Here is a 13,048-nt window from a genome sequence, read left to right as displayed (position 1 = left end):
ACATAGGGGCAGTATTATATTAGTTATATTCTTGTACACAGGGGCAGTATTATAGTAGTTATATTCTTGTACATAGGGGCAGTATTATAGTAGTTATATTCTTGTACACGGGGCAGTATAATAGTAGTTATATTCTTGTACATAGGAGCAGTATTATAGTAGTTCTATTCTTGTACATAGGGGGCAGTATTATAGTAGTTATATTCTTGTACACAGGGGCAGTATTATAGTAGTTATATTCTTGTACACAGGGGGTAGCATTATAGTAGTTATATTCTTGTACATAGGGGGCAGTATTATAGTAGTTATATTCTTGTACACAGGGGCAGTATTATAGTAGTTATATTCTTGTATATAGGGGCAGTATTATAGTAGTTCTATTCTTATACATAGGAGCAGTAGTATGGTAGTTATATTCTTATACATAGGGAGCAGTATTATAGTAGTTCTATTCTTGTACATAGGGGGCAGTATTATAGTAGTTCTATTCTTGTACATAGGGGGCAGTATTATAGTAGTTATATTCTTGTACATAGGGGCAGTATTATAGTAGTTCTATTCTTGTATATAGGGGCAGTATTATAGTAGTTATATTCTTATACATAGGAGCAGTATTATGGTAGTTATATTCTTATACATAGGGAGCAGTATTATAGTAGTTATATTCTTGTACTTAGGGGGCAGTATTATAGTAGCTATATTCTTGTACATAGGGGCAGTATTATAGTAGTTATATTCTTGTACATAGGGGGCAGTATTATGGTAGTTATATTCTGTACTTAGGGGGCAGTATTATAGTAGTTATATTCTTGTACATAGGAGCAGTATTATAGTAGTTATATTCTTGTACATAGGGGGCAGTATTATAGTAGTTATACTCTTGTATATAGGGGGCAGTATTATAGTAGTTATATTATTGTATATAGGGGCAGTATTATAGTAGTTATATTCTTGTACACAGGAGCAGTATTATAGTAGTTATATTCTTGTACATAGGGGGCAGTATTATAGTAGTTATACTCTTGTATATAGGAGGCAGTATTATAGTAGTTATATTCTTGTACATAGGGGGCAGTATTATAGTAGTTATATTATTGTACATAGGAGCAGTATTATAGTAGTTATATTCTTGAACATAGAGGCAGTATTATAGTAGTTATATTATTGTACATAGGAGCAGTATTATAGTAGTTATATTCTTGTACATAAGGGCAGTATTATAGTAGTTATATTCTTGCATATAGGGGCAGTATTATAATAGGTATATTCAGTCCATGTGTTACAATTGCTGTTACACAATCCCTTTTACGCTGGCAGAATCCAGGTGTGAAGGACAAATATATAAATGACCCTGGCAGGCATGTAATAGTGTGTGCTACGTTTGTGAATTTTATGTTTTCATCGCTAATGTTGGAGCAGGTCAGGGCCGTAGGTTTTCAAGCACCGAAGGATGAAGAACACTTATGAATTTGCACAGAGAGGATGTAGTTTTTCTGAAGGGAGCACATCAGGACAGAGGAGAGAAGCAGCGTGTGGTCCTTGGTTTTCCTAGCAGATTGTTTGGGAAGGGGTAAAATATGGAGAATATTTGTTATCTATTCCCACTAGTAACAGGCTGGTCCAGCGCCGCAGTATCTGGCCAGAAGTCCACCGAATTACATTAAAGGGGCTGTTCATTTTATTTATTTTTTTAAAAGAGGTTGTCTCATCTTATAAAACCTCTTTGATATATAAACTATAACATTTTCCAGATTTTCCTGGCCGTTTATTTTTCAGCTACAGTTACGTCTCATGGTCTAATGCCCATAGCAGGGTCTTGCGGCCACCAGACATTAATGGCCCGGGTCCACCAGACATTATCGGCCCGGGTCCACCAGACATTATCGGCCTGGGTCCACCAGACATTAATGGCCCGGGTCCACCAGACATTAATGGCCCGGGTCCACCAGACATTAATGGCCCGGGTCCACCAGATATTAATGGCCCGGGTCCACCAGATATTAACGGCCCGGGTCCACCAGACATTAACGGCCGGGTCCACCAGACATTAACGGCCCGGGTCCACCAGACATTAACGGCCCGGGTCCACCAGACATTAATGGCCCGGGTCCACCAGATATTAATGGCCCGGGTCCACCAGACATTAACGGCCCGGGTCCACCAGATATTAATGGCCCGGGTCCACCAGATATTAATGGCCCGGGTCCACCAGATATTAATGGCCCGGGTCCACCAGACATTAATGGCCCGGGTCCACCAGACATTAATGGCCTGGGTCCACCAGACATTAACGGCCCGGGTCCACCAGTACAAGAGCCCCTTCTGGTTACGGCCCCTCCGCTCTGGCATAATCTCCCAATTTACAAAGTCATACCTGAGTAAAAATCATAGGGGTGGTTGTCTTCCAACTCACAGGGGTCTTCATCCTGTAGAAAAAGGCGAAAGAAATATAATGAGACAACCGTGAGACTATTTAAAGGAACAGTAAGCTAGGGAGGGGCTTAGTTAAATGGGAGTGGCTTAGTGTCCAGCCCCATCTGTACAGACCGTTCCGCAGGGGAGGGCTCTGCCTTACACATACAGACTGGTCTGAGCTGCGGTTTATAAGAAATGATATATGGATCTTTTTGTAAATGATTCTTAGAACTTGTATTTTATTAATTGAAATCCCTGGTGTTTGTGTGCAGAGGAGTCCAGTGGGCGTTCCTAAGTCAGTGACTCGGCCTGCACAATTTACAAAAATGAATTTAGAAACTTACCATTGAACTCAATAGTAAATCTGTATTCAGCAAGACCCTGAGCTCCCCCTAGTGGCGACACCCGACAACAAGCACTTTATGGTTTGGTATGTGACCACTGCAGCCAATCACTGTCTGCAGCAGTGACAAAGTGATTGGCTGCTGAAGTCACGTGTCCAATTGAACAGAGAAGGTAGTACAGAGGTAGTCTCTGCACATCCTATTGGTCCTATGCTGCGTGACGTGGGGGGTGATCACTGGCCTAATGACAGAAGGGCTTTTGCTGCAAAATTTACACATTTTTCCATAGATTTTATTTACCCACAGAAGGCGCCATTAAAGTAATATAACCAGTGTGAGCCCATGCGGCACATCTTTGATTCCTGTGTAGACTAATGGACAATTACCATTGACCTTCTGCCCATTTCCAAGATGGCGGCCGCTTATTTTCGAGGAGTGTCTATCCAGGTTTTACAACTTTGTCATTCGATATCAGCCGTGTTGTACGACACAGCCGTTAGGACGCCGTCGCTTTCACGCCCCGCATTGTGGTTTTCGGTGGAGGTTACCCACAGTTCAGTGACTCTTCATTCACCCGCTCTGTACCTGTCGCTATTGTGCCGCGCGGGAACCTGTAACAGACACCGCTGCGTGCGGCCGGAGCGACGGATTTCCGACAAACAAGAATGGGAGGAATTATCAGCAAGGCTTCCTCTTGTGTGACATTTGATGGTCTGGAAATTCCAATAATTCAGAATAAAAGCTAAAATGTGTGAGGTATGGTGACATCAGCAATCCTCCAAATCTAGTCTGAATTAACTCTTACTAGCACATACCGATTCTGAATCGCTGCTGCTCGTCTGCTCGGAGGCAAAGTCCCGGATCTCGGTGTCGTCAGACATGACGCGTCAGCGTAAGGTGCGAGGGCGGGCGTCCTCCAGCTCTAGAAAAAGACAGGAGTTGTGAATTATTGGCACCGGAACTGCACAGAAAACGATGCTGACAAAATGAGTTCAATCAAGTCACGCCTGGTTTTCCCCACCTATGAATTTGCAATTGGGGTCCATCTGATGCCGGACCGTTCTGGAGTCGGAGTCACTGATAAGAAACATTAAAGGGCTGCTCTTTTGAGGTTTGTCGACATTTAGGGGATTCGTAAACTCGTCCGCGAGGTCTCCTCTTTTACCAGGAACTTTCAGGATGCTCCGGAGGATTTGGTAAGTAGGAGTAATGCTCGGTAGTATTCTGCCAGTGCAAGTTTTCCAAGGAACCGGCAAAGAAGCAACAAAAAACCAGAGATCTAACAGGAAGCCAGCGTGGATCGCGGGAGCTAACAGAAAGACAGCAATGTGGTGACGGCAGCTGTCTGGATGCCACATTCAAAGCTGTATTCACAGAGCTAACGGGAAGTCAGCGTGGAGCACGGGAGCTAACCGGAAGGCAGCGTGAAGCCCGAGAGCCAACGGAAAGTCAGCGTAGAGCACGAGAGCTAACGGGAAGGCAGCGTAGAGCCTGAGAGCTAATGGGAAGGCAGCGTAGAGCCAGAGAGCTTACAGGAAGGCAGAGAGGAGCATGAGAGCTTACGGGAAGGCAGAGTGGGCCCAAGAGCTAACGGGAAGGCAGAGTGGAGCATGAGAGCTAACGGGAAGGCAGCGTAGAGCCTGAGAGCTAACGGGAAGGCAGCGTGGAGCGCGAGAGCTAACGGGAAGGCAGCGTGGAGCGCGAGAGCCAACGGAAAGTCAGCGTGGAGCACGAGAGCTAACGGGAAGGCAGCGTAGAGCCTGAGAGCTAATGGGAAGGCAGCGTGGAGCACGAGAGCTAACGGGAAGGCAGCGTAGAGCCTGAGAGCTAATGGGAAGGCAGCGTGGAGCGCGAGAGCTAACGGGAAGGCAGCGTGGAGCGCGAGAGCCAACGGAAAGTCAGCGTGGAGCACGAGAGCTAACGGGAAGGCAGCGTAGAGCCTGAGAGCTAATGGGAAGGCAGCGTGGAGCACGAGAGCTAACGGGAAGGCAGCGTAGAGCCTGAGAGCTAATGGGAAGGCAGCGTGGAGCGCGAGAGCTAATGGGAAGGCAGCGTGGAGCGCGAGAGCTAACGGGAAGGCAGCGTGGAGTGCGAGAGCTAACGGGAAGGCAGCGTGGAGCGCGAGAGCCAACGGAAAGTCAGCGTGGAGCACGAGAGCTAACGGGAAGGCAGCGTAGAGCCTGAGAGCTAATGGGAAGGCAGCGTGGAGCGCGAGAGCTAACGGGAAGCCAGCGTGGAGCCCGAGAGCTTACGGGAAGGCAGCGTGGAGCCCGAGAGCTTATGGGAAGGCAGCGTGGAGCCCGAGAGCTTACGGGAAGCCAGCGTGGAGCCCGAGAGCTTACGGGAAGGCAGCGTGGAGCGCGAGATCTAACGGGAAGCCAGCATGGAGCCCGAGAGCTTATGGGAAGGCAGCGTGGAGCCCGAGAGCTTACGGGAAGGCAGCGTGGAGCCCGAGAGCTTACGGGAAGGCAGCGTGGAGCCCGAGAGCTTACGGGAAGGCAGCGTGGAGCCCGAGAGCTTACGGGAAGCCAGCGTGGAGCCCGAGAGCTTACGGGAAGCCAGCGTGGAGCCCGAGAGCTTACGGGAAGCCAGCGTGGAGCCCGAGAGCTTACGGGAAGGCAGAGTGGAGCATGAGAGCTTACGGGAAGGCAGCATGGAGCCCGAGAGCTTACGGGAAGGCAGCATGGAGGCCGAGAGCTTACGGGAAGCCAGCGTGGAGCCCGAGAGCTTACGGGAAGGCAGAGTAGGCCCGAGAGCTAACGGGAAGCCAGCGTGGAGACTGAGAGTTAACAGGAAGCCAGCGTGGAGACCGAGAGCTAACAGCAAGCCAGTATTGTTGTGAATGCATCTCTTGATGTTAGGGTTCATTCAGAGGACCTCGATCTTCAGTCTGATCTCGGATGACAATGCACGGACTGACCGTGTGTCTTCTGACATGCTGGTTCATTGGAAAACATGAATGGGACAAATGTGGTACTGCTTCTTACTACACAGCCTTATTCAAATTTTCCAAATCCCTGGGCCCATCTGGGAGGCTCCGAGAAAAAGGGGAGACTTCCAGCATACATGAAAAAAAAAAAACTGCTTTGTGCTGCTGAGACCAGGACTGAAGCAAAAACTCCCCACTAAAGTAAGAACTTTCGAAAGCTGGCTTCAGACGGGGAGGATTTGCTGCAGGAGCGACTGATACCAATCTATGAATGTAAATGTCTCTGCACTGGAGATAGGATCAGGATTCAGGTGTTGTGAAGTGGCTGATAACAGGGAACAACAGACTGTGTCATGAGAGGCTTAATAATCCCTTACCTGTAACTATCGGAGCGAGAGATCTTCATCGGATTACCTGCCTACACCCTGATATCTCGTAAACCTGTGGAGGGGATTGCCGGGATCCTATTGTTTCCTGCTTGGAGGTACTTAACGGTAACCAGGCAATTACACTAATTACTGGATGTACAGGGAGCACACACAAACAAGTGACAGACAACCGTGACACACGCTCTCGGCAACACAGCACATTCAATTTCCCCCTCCCTAGACGAGCTCGGCCTCCAAGAATGGAAAGTTCAATCTCTCTATCGTCGGGAGAGTTGGGGGCCCCTGTACACACACTTGTACCTCTTAAAGGGATGTCCGATCATTGAAAGGTCATCAGTGACTGGTGTCGTTGGGGGGGGCAAACACCAGTCACCCCCAGCAAACTGCAGTTTTTTCAGGTAGAGCGCCGTTTACAGAGCTGGAACAGCATGGCTCCATACACCACGTAGTGTCCTTTCTTGGGTACTGCACTTAAATAGGGATGTCCGGTCATTGATAGGTCATCAATGACTGGTGTCATTCGGGGGGAGGGGGGAAAACACCAGTCATCCCCAACAAACTGCAGTTTTTTCAGGTAGAGCGTAGTTTACAGAGCTGGAACAGTATGGCTCCATACACCATGTAGTGTCCTTTCTTGGGTACTGCACTTAAATAGGTACCAGGTTGCAGTTCCAAGGAATGGCCACTACTAGTGTTTTGGCTTCTTTCACTGCCCCAAGAGGGCCGAACAGCTAATTAGTGGAGGTATGACACTGCTGGAACATACCTGTTCAAGGAGCCCCTCTGTTTTGGGTTCTCTGAAAGGAAGGGATAAAGGGAGGATAAGCGTGACTCAAGAAAGTCAGAGCCACAGTGGGCATCACCGCACTGTCCCGGGAAGGTGAATATGTACAGATCGGTATATATAGTGAGAGGTATACATCACCACCACATAGGGCGCCTTTTTGAGGACTCTTTAAGTTCGGCCTCAATAATCTTCCGCACAGTCCTTCTATTTGTCCACAGTCTTTACAATGTAACCGCAGCCATGTCCTCCCATTCACAGCCGGCCGTGCAGGAATGTCACTTCTGAACCGGCCAAGGAGAACCGACACAGATCATTGATCGCATGGTCACGTGTGTAAATATAGTGGTGGTGGGGGGGGGGGGGGAGTTCTCATCGTCCCTAGGACTAATCATGGTAAATGCTGCCTTTAATAAATGTGGAGGACATTTGGGGGAGCTCCCCAAGTTTACTGTTCACATCGGACATCATAACAGCTGATCGGTGGAGATCAGAGGCGTCAGACCCTCTTCGATCTGATATTGATTACCTGTTCAATGGATGTGGTGGTCAATATATATGTAACGGACGACCCCTTTTAGGTCTAATCTAGGGTCTATATGCAGGAGAAGTGGCTGGGGCTGGTGTGGGGTCTGGCCTCGAGTCTGGTCTGAATTAGTTTAGGGGTCTGATCTGGGGCCTGTATTAGATTAGTGGTCTGTATTAGTTTATGAGTCTGGTCTGTGCTGTGTATTAGCTTAGGGGTCTGATCTGGGGTCTATATTAGCTTAGGGGTCTGGTCTGGGGTCTGTATTAGTTTAGTGGTCTGGGGTCTATATTAGCTTAGGGGTCTGGTCAGGGGTCTGTATTAGTTTAGGGGTATGGTCTGGGGTCTGTATTAGTTTAGGGGTATGGTCAGGGGTCTGTATTAGTTTAGGGGTATGGTCTGGGGTCTGTATTAGTTTATTGGGTCTTGTCTGGAGTCTATATTAGTTTAGGGGGTCTGGCCTGGAGTCTGTATTAGTTTAGGGGGTCTGGCCTGGAGTCTGTATTAGTTTACGGGTCTGGTCTGGGGCCTGTATTAGATTAGTGGTCTGTATTAGTTTATGAGTCTGGTCTGTAATGTGTATTTGCTTAGGGGTCTGGTCTGGAGTCTGTATTAGCTTAGGGGTCTGGTCTGGGGTCTGTATTAGTTTAGGGGTCTGGTCTGGGGTCTGTATTAGTTTAGTGGTCTGGAGTCTGTATTAGTTTAAGGGTCTGGTCTGGGGTCTGTATTAGTTTAGGGGTATGGTCTGGGGTCTGTATTAGTTTATTGGGTCTGGTCTGGAGTCTGTATTAGCTTACGGGGTCTGACCTGGAGTCTGTATTAGTTTAGGGGGTCTGGCCTGGAGTCTGTATTAGTTTAGGGGTCTGGTCTGGAGTCTGTATTAGTTTAGGGGTCTGGTCTGGGGACTGTATTAGTTTAGGGGTCTGGTCTGGGGTCTTTATTAGTTTAGGGGACCTGGTCTGGAGTCTATATTAGTTCAGGGGTCTGGTCTGGGGACTGTATTAGTTTAGGGGTCTGGTCTGGGGTCTTTATTAGTTTAGGGGACCTGGTCTGGGGTCTGTATTAGTCTAGGGGGCTGGTCTGGGGTCTATATTAGTTCAGGGGTCTGGGGTCTATATTAGTTTATGGGTCTGTGTACTTGTGTAGGCCTTTTTCACAGATCATTTTTTTGCCATCAGTCGCAATCCGTTGTTTTTAGAAAAAAACGGATCCCGCGACTGATGATGCTGGATCCGTTTTTTTTCTCATAGACTTGTATTAGCGACGGATGGCTTCACGTTTCGTCCGTTGTTCACTGGATCCGTCGTAAATTTTGTGTCCATCGGGCGGAGATGACAAAGTAATGTTTTTTGTCTCCGTCGAAAACTCGGACAGCGACGGATCCAGCACCGTTCGTCGTTGGCTATAATGGAAGCCTATGGGCGCAGGATCTGTCGCTGTCCGTTAAATGACGGAATCCAGCGACAGATTCCGTTTTTTTAAACTGAGCATGCTCCAACTATTATTACCAGGTAGGGCAGTCGGATCCAGCAAAACTGCTGGATTGTGACTGACAGCAAAAACTGATGTGTGAAAGAGGCCGTAGACAAAAAACGTTCCGATGTCCGCTGTCTCCGGCCAAGGGACAAAGAATTTCCTACGGATCCGTCGAACAACGGATGAAACGTGCGGCCATCCGTCGTTAATACAAGTCTATGATAAAAAAACGGATCCAGCAGCATCAGTCGCCGTATCTGCTTATTTCAAAAAACGACGGACTGTGACTGATGGCAAAAAAACTGATAAGTGAAAGAGGCCTTAGGTGTCTGGTCTGGGGTTTGCATTAGCTTAGGGGTCTGTATTTATTTAGAGGGTCTGTATTAGTTTAGGGGTCTGGTCTGGGGTCTGTATCTATTTAGAGGGTCTGATATGGGTCTGAATTAGTTTAGGGGTCTGGTCTGGGGTCTGCATTAGGTTAGGGGTCTGGTCTGGGGTCTGCATTAGGTTAGGGGTCTGGTCTGGGGTCTGCATTAGGTTAGGGGTCTGGTCTGGGGTCTGCATTAGGTTAGGGATCTGAATTTATTTAGAGGGTTTGTATTAGTTTAGGGGTCTGGGGTCTGTATTTATTTATAGGGTCTGCATTAGTATAGGGGTCTGTATTTATTTATTTATTTAGAGGGTCTAAATTTAGGGGGTGTGGGGTTCTGTGCTTGTTTAGAGGGTCTGGTCTAGGGTCTTAGGGGTGTGCCCTGGGGATCTGTACTTAGGGGGTCTAGTCTGGGTTATGCATTTATTTAAAGGGTATGGTCTTGAGTCTGAACTTATTTCCAGGTGTGATCTATGTACGGGACCTGGAATGTGGTCTGCGTTTACTTGGGTGGTCTGAACTTTTTTAGGGGTGTGGTCTGGGGGTCTGTATTTATTCTGTTGTCAGGTTGGGGGGGGGCTGGGATTGTTTGAATTTATTCATAGATGGGAGGTAATTTAGGGGGTCTGCATTTTAAAGGATCTGGTCTGCGCCCTGTATTTTAGAGGGTCTGCATTTATTTAAGGATGGGGTGGTCTGTACTTAGAGGGGTGCAGTCTGCCTTTATTTAGAGGGGTGGTCTATTTACAGAATTTGGAATGGGGTCTGAGCTTATTTAGGGGTCTGTAGTTCTTAAAGGTCTGGTCTGGGGTCTGTATTGTTCGGGGGTCTCCATTGGGGTGTCTAGGATGTGTATTTATCTGGGGGTCTGTATATCTTGGGGTCAGATGAGGGGGGTCTTCTGTAGTATCTGTGATAAATATGTGTGTCCTATAGAACCTGAGGGGGCATAAGCCATGTACATGGCATTTTGGGGGGCACATGGTGACCTCCATACACCTCTCCTTTACCCCACACCCAGTATCTGCCCCTCTAACAGTTCCCCTCATCGATCCCCCATTTACACCCCAGGCTCTCACCTTCTCCCCTCCGGGTTTTCCTCTGCATCCTCTCGGCTCCACAGTCCTAGAGAGCGCAGCTCAATGGCTCATCCTCCTCCTCCTCCTCCTATTCCTCCTCCCTCAGGGCCATGTGCCAGCTCCGGTGAGTCTGTGTACACTTGTCTCCATAACGACCAACCACCTGATCTGCTCTGCTGCGTTCCAAGCCTCGATCAAAAGTCACAATATGATTGGTTAAGATAGCATAACCACGCCCACCGACCTTCGTGCACAGTCATGGAGCTATGGGACGAGGGGAGCAGCTGCCCTTAGCAACCAATAAGGTTGCTGCTTTTGATTCTCGAAGAGCCAATGAAAACAGAGCGCGGGAATGAGCTTGGTTGCTATAGGAAACTACTCAACATTTTTCACTTGCTCCAGTTTTTGAGACAAAATGGAGTTTTATCGAAACCCTGACTACATGTTCTGACAGAAAAACTTGTCATTAAACACCAAAATGAGATAAATTACACTTTAAACATAAGCACAGGGAAGTATTATGCGCTAAACATTACCCCATTCCCAACACGGCCATTTTTCTTTATTTCCCTTCCCTTTCTTCCAAGAACCGTAATTTTTTTTAAAATTTTTCCTGTTTTTTTTTTAATACCTACGTCCATTTTACTATGTTGAAAATGGAAAAAAAATTCCAAGTGAGGTGGAAAAAAAATGCAATTCTGACATTTTTGGGAGTTTTTGTATTTTCGGCGTTCATTGTGTGGTAAAAGTGACCCAATAACATGATTCTTTACGTCAGTACTATTACGGCGATACCAAACACGTATTTTTTTAAATATTTTAATTGTTAAAAACTTTACAAAAATATAATTTGGCTTGTGGCGCCATTTTTTTTGAGATCTGTTTTTTTTTCCTCTCACGGCACTGCGTGAGGGATTATATTTTGCGTGGCGAGATGTAATTTTCATTAATACCATTTTCGGGGTATATCCGTTGTTACATGCGCTCATTATCTCTCCCCTTGTGACAGGATTGCTCATAAATGTCGTGGAGAAAATATAAAATCCATAATGACATCTCCGGAGAGGGGACATATAGCCCTCACATTCAACATATGGGATTAATTATAACTGGGGAAGTGAAGGAGAGCTGAAACTTCATATCCATTGAAGTAGGGGTCTCCTGCAATGGCCAGGTAATTACAACAGGAGATTTGCTCTGGGAAAAAAGACACCAAGACTGAGGTTTGGTTAGACAGAGGCAGAGAAGTACACTTCCCAGGCTGGAGCTTCCTCTGATCAACGCACGGCTCCCAGACCTTTTGGAGTCAGCGGTCAGTGATGAATATCAGGATTTATATTGATCTGATATTTATGGGACATATATTTTCGTCGTCGTAATGAAGGGATGAACATAACGCATTCACTTACACCATCGTAAGGCCATTCCAACTCCTACTCTTAATAACGGTCCGATAGATGATACCTGCATGATTACTGGGATTTCCTATCACAAGAACTGGGGTCTTCCCACATTTGCGTAGTGTCACAATCATTTGTCCAGGCCACTATCCATTGTTTATGGGACTGAGGAAGGTAGCCGAAAGTTTGATGAGAGCGCTAGTATGACTGAGGACCGTCATTTCATTCAAGCAGGGGATCCTTGGAGTCTGGCTTCATTGTAGGAGCCAATTATGCTTTTAAGCAATAGAAGAGATCCCAAGATGGGGGCCCCCTTCAATGATATCCTTATACCCAATAGGTTGTGTAGTCTGGGGGTTGTCATCATGATAGAGCCCCTTTATCTTTCTTACATGAGTCCGCCCTTACAAACTGTTCTTTTCTGATTCGCAAGGAAAGTCGATTAACTTGCATTACGGCCACAAAGCCGTTACTTGTTTACACAGCAGATGGTGCAGATTTTATGCCGAATCCCAACAAATTCAATCACTCGATGTCTTCTGGAGGAAATCTGTCAGCCTAAACTTATTATAATATGATTTAGAAACATTTCCCTTTGTGTATGTTTAGTGACTGTGATGTGTGCACGAAAGGTAATCCATATTTTTTTTGTATCCGTGACTTTAAATTTGATTACTCCATTGAAATGCCAAAGATCAAACAGAGGTAAATACAAGTTATGTTAAATACCATTTTTTTAGCATCTTAAAGGAAAATTACTATAATTATACAACCCCTATGTACAAGAATAGAACAACTATAATACTTCCCCTGTATACAAGAATATAACTACTATAATACTGCCCCTATGTACAAGAATATAACTACTATAATACTGCCCCCTATATACAAGAATATAGCTACTATAATACTGCCCCTATATACAAGAATATAACTACTATAATACTGTCCCCTATGTACAAGAATATAACTACTATAATACTGCCCCCTATGTACAAGAATATAACTACTATAATACTGCCCCCTATATACAAGAATATAGCTACTATAATACTGCCCCTATATACAAGAATATAACTACTATAATACTGCCCCCTATGTACAAGAATATAACTACTATAATACTGCCTCCTATGTACAAGAATATAACTACTATAATACTGCCCCCTATATACAAGAATATAGCTACTATAATACTGCCCCTATATACAAGAATATAACTACTATAATACTGCCCCCTATGTACAAGAATATAACTACTATAATACTGCCCCTATGTGCAAGAATATAACTACTATAATACTGCCCCTATGTACAAGAATATAACTACTATAAT

General features: G+C 45.9%; 1 protein-coding gene and 1 long non-coding RNA gene across 3 annotated transcripts in view; one reads left to right on the top strand and one right to left on the bottom strand.

Annotated features, from left to right (window-relative positions):
- AGBL3 (AGBL carboxypeptidase 3) overlaps positions 1–10,455 on the bottom strand; it is a 101,316-nt gene extending 90,861 nt beyond the window's left edge. For both annotated transcript variants that reach the window (XM_073567498.1, XM_073567497.1), the window contains exons 1-3: positions 10,313–10,455; positions 3,575–3,681; positions 2,375–2,426 (exon numbers count right to left, since the gene is read on the bottom strand). In XM_073567498.1, coding sequence (XP_073423599.1) covers positions 2,375–2,426; positions 3,575–3,640 — 118 coding nt within the window. In that variant the 5' untranslated portion in view covers positions 3,641–3,681; positions 10,313–10,455. The remainder of the gene's footprint in view (positions 1–2,374; positions 2,427–3,574; positions 3,682–10,312) is intronic.
- The window catches only part of LOC141083318 (uncharacterized), a 117,575-nt gene that overhangs the window by 42,509 nt on the left and 62,018 nt on the right, over positions 1–13,048 (top strand). The gene's annotated exons all lie outside the window — the stretch shown is intronic.

Source organism: Dendrobates tinctorius, unplaced genomic scaffold (genome assembly GCF_039654945.1).
Source record: "Dendrobates tinctorius isolate UK_male_01 unplaced genomic scaffold, ASM3965494v1 ptg000020l, whole genome shotgun sequence".
In the NCBI taxonomy this organism is placed as follows: Eukaryota; Metazoa; Chordata; class Amphibia; order Anura; family Dendrobatidae; genus Dendrobates; species Dendrobates tinctorius.
This window is presented reverse-complemented; position numbering and strand designations above follow the sequence as displayed.